Source organism: Triticum dicoccoides, chromosome 6B, assembly GCF_002162155.2.
Source record: "Triticum dicoccoides isolate Atlit2015 ecotype Zavitan chromosome 6B, WEW_v2.0, whole genome shotgun sequence".
In the NCBI taxonomy this organism is placed as follows: Eukaryota; Viridiplantae; Streptophyta; class Magnoliopsida; order Poales; family Poaceae; genus Triticum; species Triticum dicoccoides.
Genome location: NC_041391.1, coordinates 682,749,241 through 682,755,750, shown reverse-complemented (window position 1 = coordinate 682,755,750; position 6,510 = coordinate 682,749,241). Strand labels below are relative to the sequence as shown.

At 44.9% G+C, this 6,510-nt stretch overlaps 1 protein-coding gene across 1 annotated transcript; it reads left to right on the top strand.

The window, feature by feature from the left end:
• Positions 1-361: 361 nt before the first annotated feature.
• LOC119320432 lies at positions 362-5,108 on the top strand. The gene is made up of 4 exons (XM_037594526.1): positions 362-635; positions 891-1,043; positions 1,133-1,322; positions 4,527-5,108. The coding sequence occupies exons 1-4, from the start codon at positions 453-455 to the stop codon at positions 4,562-4,564; spliced, it is 564 nt and encodes a 187-aa protein (XP_037450423.1). The 5' UTR covers positions 362-452; the 3' UTR covers positions 4,565-5,108.
• The last annotated feature ends 1,402 nt before the right edge of the window (positions 5,109-6,510 follow it).

Here is a 6,510-nt window from a genome sequence, read left to right as displayed (position 1 = left end):
TAACCCCCAAAATCCACACTCCTCTATTCGTCCCGCCTCTTTCCCCCCAAATCCCCACTCTCTCTATGCTCTCCCTGCGCTCACCGCGGTCCTGCACTCGCCCCGACTCTGACCCCGCCCCCGGCGCCGGCTCCTGCCCCGAGCCGGCACTCGTCCACGACCCCGGCCCCGACCCCGGCTCTGGCCTCGACCCCTACTCCGGCCTCAGCGCTTGTCCACAGCCCCGGCCCGACCCCGGCTCCAGCCTCGGCGCTCGACCCCGCCCCCCTCCTAACCTCGGCTTTCGTTGGGCCTAGACCCTCTGTAACCCCCCACCACACCTCCTCTCTCTGGTAGCTAGAGTTCGTTGGTTAATTTTGTTACCGGACAATGTCCGTCTTCTGATTTGTGCCCCGAGTCTTATCTCGTTGCATCTAGAGGATTTCGAAGGCTTGACACCTTTCCTTGAAAACATGCCATTGCTAGAAACAGCCCATGTTAGCCTTAAAGATGGATGCCATGATTTCTGTCACAAGAACAAGCGTAATTGTGATGATCCTTGCTGTGGTTGTCATGCCTATCCTATCAACAAGGCGGTGCTTCTCAATGGTTTGTCCAATGCTGTCAAGTTGGACTTGATTGCTTCACCTAAAATGGTATGCTTGCACTACTCTTGTTATTTGTCACCTGAAAGTTTCTCTTGTAGTATATCTATCCGTTGTTAGAACTGCAGATAAGCAAGTTCTTTACTTTCATTGTGACATTTTGGTACTTTATCTTCATCTAATGCATCCCGAATCGATGGCTAACAACACCGTCTGGATAAAATATGATATTTTAGGTTCTTATAGCATAAATTATTTAATCTTCTAGAGTCTCAGGTTCTTTTTTGTTCTTTGCAACTTGTTCAGTTTCTCTACAGATGGGATTTGAAATGGTGTCCCATTTTTGGCAAATTGAAGACTCTGTTACTCAATGAGTGGTTTACGGCTGTTGGCCTAGTTTGCATTCTCCGACATTCTCCAGTCCTTGAGATACTCACTCTTAAGCTTGACAATACCGAGGTATATGCTGTATATAACGATGTTGTTGTATTATTTAAGGTGTTATTGTGGATGTTGTATTTGTCTTACTAAGTGCTCTTATCTGATAGGACATTGTAGGAGCAACAGGAGCCCAGGAAACAAAAACACAATCATTTGTTTGTGCATGCATTAAGTCCGTTTACGTTGAATGTGAAGAGGTTGATGAGGGAGTTCTTGCAGTCTTGAATATCTTAAGTACATGCGGCATACTTCGTGATCAAATTAGCATCAAGGAGGATCCACGTACGGACTCAGATTGTAAGTTAGCTTTGTCCATATCTACTATTCATTGCCAATTAGAATGTATGACAACCCTTCCTACTTGTTCTAACATGTCTGCTATAATTACATATCAATTAGAGTATCTCCACAGCAGACCAAAAAACAGTCTTAGCCTCTTAGGTGTGGAGAGAGAAGGTTTTTGGTCTCCAGAAAAATTTCGGCTTTTGCAGTAGACCAAAAACTGGAGACCAAAAATTTCAACTTTACTTCTGCCACACATATTTGTGCATATGCAATGTTGTAAATAATATCAAACTCATTTCAAATTAACCCGAAACAAATAAAGCACAAATAGTACTACGTCCGTCCCAAATTATAAGACATTTTGTTAGGCTATTTTTGCCTACCAAAACATCTTATAATTTGGAACAGAGGAAGTACTTCTTTATTACATGGTTCATCAGTCCACAACCCCAAATTCAACACACTTATTCATCAAACATAACACAAAGTGCATCAAACATAACACAAAACATAGAAGTAGAAGTGTAGAACTAGTGGTCTTGTTGCCCATTCCATGTTCACCACTCCTCGATGAGATCTTGTTAAAGACGTTGATGGGTATCCGCATCTCGAATTTCTTGATGAACTTGAAGAAACTGTCGGATGCGGTTTTCCCTTCTAAGCGGATGCACTACCCTTCCTGTTAAGTCATAGGAGTAATCCAAATCTTGGCCACACTCATGCTCAATGATCATGCGGTGCAAGATCATGGCGGCAGTCATGATGTACTAAAGGATTTCTTGCTCCAAAAACCGAGCCGGTCCCTGCAAATTAGCAAACTGGGCTTGCATAATCCCAAATGTCCTCTTTACATCCTTCCTAGCATCTGCTTGAGCACTATGGAAACCAAGTTGTTTCTTACCTTGGTGGCTGGGAAATGGCATCACAAAGGTTGCCCACTTTAGGTATATCCCACCTGCTAGGTAGTACCCCTTGTATGTGTGGTCATTTGCTTGAAACTCCACCGGTGGTGATTCCTCATTGGATAACCATGCAAATAGTGTTGATCAGTGGAGCACATTGATGTCATTGCAAGCTCTAGGCATCCAAAACCATGCCTCCTGATCTACAATGGCTTCAAGAATGATGGTGGTATCCTTCGCATGGCATTTGAGCTGCAGGGCAGTTCTTCCACCTCCAGTGCGTGCAACCAACTGAGCTGAGCATACCTGAAACCCCCCATCCCCCATGCTTTGTTCATCTCCAAAAGCCGAGTGTCCAGAGCATTGGGTGCTCTCAATACTGTGGCCTAAACACTTGAACCACCGCCTTAGCAAATCGCTTCACACACTTGATGGAAGTGCTCTCTCCCATTGCCAGGTGATCATCAATCTAATATGCAGGAATGCCATATGCCATCATGCGCAATGCCAAAGTCATCTTCTGGGTAGTATTGTGTCTAAGATCTCAGGCACAATTCCTCCTCTGCACGAAGAATCGATCATGCCCTTTGACGGAGTCGGCAACATGGAGGAACAAGTTCGGAGCCATTCTTAATCGGCGTTGAAAGTGTTGTGTCCAAGATCTCTGGCACAATTCCCCCTTTGCATGAAGAATTGGTCATGCTCTTTGACAGAGTTGCAATGTGGAGGAAAAAGTTAGGAGCCATTTTGGATCGATGTCGAAAGTATCGCTCTGGATGCACCGGATTTGCACTCTTGACAATGGAACCGCCATGCTTTGGCCTCTTGTTCTTCTCCATGCCGATCAACATGGTCATGGCAATGTCATCATCTTCATCCCACTCATTCCTCTTCGAAGCAGGAATCATCATACGGGGAGGATTCACGCTCACAACGTATGACAAGAAAAGGCAAGAAAAAATAACTTAGAGAACTTCCATCGAACACTTTGTGGGCACTGAGCTCAAGTTCGGCTAAGAACTTCCACCGAACACTTTGTGGGCACCGAGCTCAAGTTCGGCCGATGTAGCTCGTTGGGCGGCCTAGTAAAGGCGTCAGGATGGACCCACGGGTCGTAGGGGAGCCGGGGATGCAGCCAACTTCGGCGGCGGCGTGTCGCCTTGTATCGAGAGCTCGATATGGAGTGGCGGCTCGACGCTGGTCACCCGGCCGATAATCGACCTCGCAGGCGACGTCGAGCATATCATCCATCGGCGGGGCAGGAAAACGGTCGAAATCGACGACTTCGGGCGGCGGTATGTCGAGCTTCTGCGGCGGCCGCGGGGGTCATGGCGGTTGTCTCCAACAGCAAGAACGGGTGTCAGTGCTCGGCGTGGCCGATAGAGTGGCGGCGGCGGCGAGATTCGGCGGCAACGAGATGGGGAGGGGCAGCGGTGATGAAATTTCAGGTTGGGGTTCCTGTCAGAGTGTTTTGCGTTTTTTGGTCTGTCACTAGTGGATTGGTATATTTACCAATTCGATAGCAATTTTTAGGCTATAGCCTAAAATTTTTTTGGGTCGCCATGCAGGTTTTGGTCTGCTGTTCGAGCCCTTTTTGGCCTCAAAGACCATAACTTTCTGTTTTTTTTTTGGTTTCAGCTACATTTTTTGGTCTGCTATTGGGGATGTTTTTAGAATGTATGGCACACCCTCCAAATCCATCCATATTTTGTATTCATTATCCTGCAGTATAAATTGTATCTGCATGCTGATGGAGTTTAGGTGGCTGTTATATTTCAATGTTGTTTATTATTCTGTAATTGTTGGTGACACTAAAATAGGTGGCACACATTTCTGATGTACTTATAGATCTGTACCATCCATGCAAAATCATTTTTTATTCTCTTCTGTTTTTTTCAGTTCAAAAAATTATCTAATCCTTTTACTGTAGTTTGTGATGAAAATAGTAGCTGTTCTCATCTTGAAATTCAGTTTAGGTCTTCTCTTGTATTCCATTGGTAGAATACATATCACTAAGTTTAGGCCATTGCCTCACTGTATTTACTGTTGTTCAAGCATGTTGTCAGTTTGATTAACAGAGACTGAAAGTCAAATTGCATGTGTTCCACACTTGTTTAAGCCTCAAGCAGTCCTGACTCCCGAGGCCTCTCTGAAAGGTCATATTTGTGTTGGTGTTTTGCTCTTGTAAGGCTAAACTCTTCTGTTAACAACTACAGAAATTTTGTCCGGCTGCAGCATAGTTCCTTTACATCAAACTGGTACCCAGGATATTTGAAGTTCCCTTCTTTGTTTCTGACTTGGCTTGTTTGTGCAGATTCATCCGCTGATAGTGACTCCTCTGATAGCGACTAAGATGTGTGATCGGTCACATTGTTCATCTGGAGACTTCTGTTTCTCTAAAGAATCTGCAATGGTGGCCATGTGTTGGCTGTTAGCCTGTAAGTGTGAAGTTCTTCTGTTTCTGCTTCCCATCTTTGGTCTCTGCCGGAATTTTGTCTTTATGGTTTGTTCGGTGCAAATGCAAGACGTTCCACTTTGTCAGGAATCGACCGGGAATCTAAATTATGGTTACAACTTTGCTATGTTTCTATAAGCCGCCGGGAATCTGTATGATGGTTACATACATATTTTGTAGATCGTCAATATATACAGGAACAGTACATGCATCTCTTCTGTCCCTGTGCGTCATATATATACATCGGAATTGTACATGCATCAGAAATCCTGGGTGTCCATGTGCGCTAATAATCCTGGGTGAGGTAGCGACCTAAGTTTCCTCTTGATATGTTGAAGATTGTGGGAACAGCAGTGTCATTTCGACCTGAAGAAATAGTCGCGTTGCTGCTTGAGTGTCACCTCAGAAAGAGTCGAATTTAAATTACATGTTCATTCCGTTTCAATGTTTCATCCTGGTCTTGAAGCCAGGTTTGTGGCTCTGTGCCTCTTGCTTCTTCTGTCTAGTCTGAAACTTGCCGTATTTTGTTCTGAGTCTTGTCATCGTGTGCTGAGTATGATGGTTTGCAAGTCTCTGCATATACAGCTTTCAGATTTGATATCTAGAGATATATAAGGGCCAGGATTGTTATGATCCTGGCTGCTAATGTTTGACAAGATGTGCACTTGATCTTGATGTTTGTCTAAAGGCTTCTTCTGTTCCTCTAAAGAGTCTTGTATTGCTGGCCACGTGACTCTGCTGGAAATCTGTGTTTGATGCAACTTAGCAAGATGATGCCTGTCAGAACATTGCTATGTTTTTTAATGGCAGTTGGGAAGCACATTGATATGTTTGTATTAGTGGTAACGGAGGCATATTTTGTTGATGAGCAATATATTCTGGCAGTGTCCTGGAAAATGACGCGCATTTGCTCATTCTCCCTTCGCTGCCACCAGAAGAAAAGCATTGTGCCCCTAGCTTGTTGCCTCAGTACAGCATTTATCTATCTATAGGCAATTTGCATGTTTTTCTCTAGCAGTAGTAGTATGCTCAGCTCAGGCCTGCTTCTTTGTGTCCTGCACTAATGCGCGGAGAGCCTACGGGGGTCGTCAAACTTAAACCCACATTTCTCTGTGGCAAGCGGGCGTCCCGCAGTTAGGGCGGCGGCGGACCGTTTCGCCATGAGTTTGCGTCCCGTAGTTAGGGCGGCGGTGGACCGTTTCGCCATGAGTTTGGCCAGGAACTCGCTGCTCACAGTGCGCCCACCAGCAAGGCATCAAGAGTTACCCTCCTGCTCGTTGATGCATTTGTAAAATACACAACACCTAGCTTGGTGGGTGAGTAGCAACAGAAGCAAGGCCTGATCCTTCGCCTTAGCTCATAGACAATACCGAGAGCTAAAAATCTTAGGATATAGGTATGAACAGTCCCTTTCCGCCCCCTGGAAATCCTGACTTTCCTACTTTTTGATGGCACGATCAAGTCATGTCATAAAGATGCACCGAATTTCGACATAGATAAGTAAAGTAGCAAATGAGATCTCAACACAACATTTCTAGTTCTTCCATGTTTGAGGATGGCTCATGCGAAGATAAACGAGGATTCATAGATTTCTGCCAATCAGTTCGCACTTGGCAGTACTTGCGACGATGTTATCTTTTTCTTTCCATGCGTCATTCTTATGCCAGGTTCCATTATGAGAAATAACAGAACAAATATAACAAGAGAATGGCAGCAAGTTCAACGTTTCCAGCACGCGGCATATATATGTGCCGCCTATTGCTAGCACAGAATGCAGAGGCAATTGCTAACTAGAAGTATCAGGATAACAGTACATAAAAATTACATCTTTAGATACGGAGGA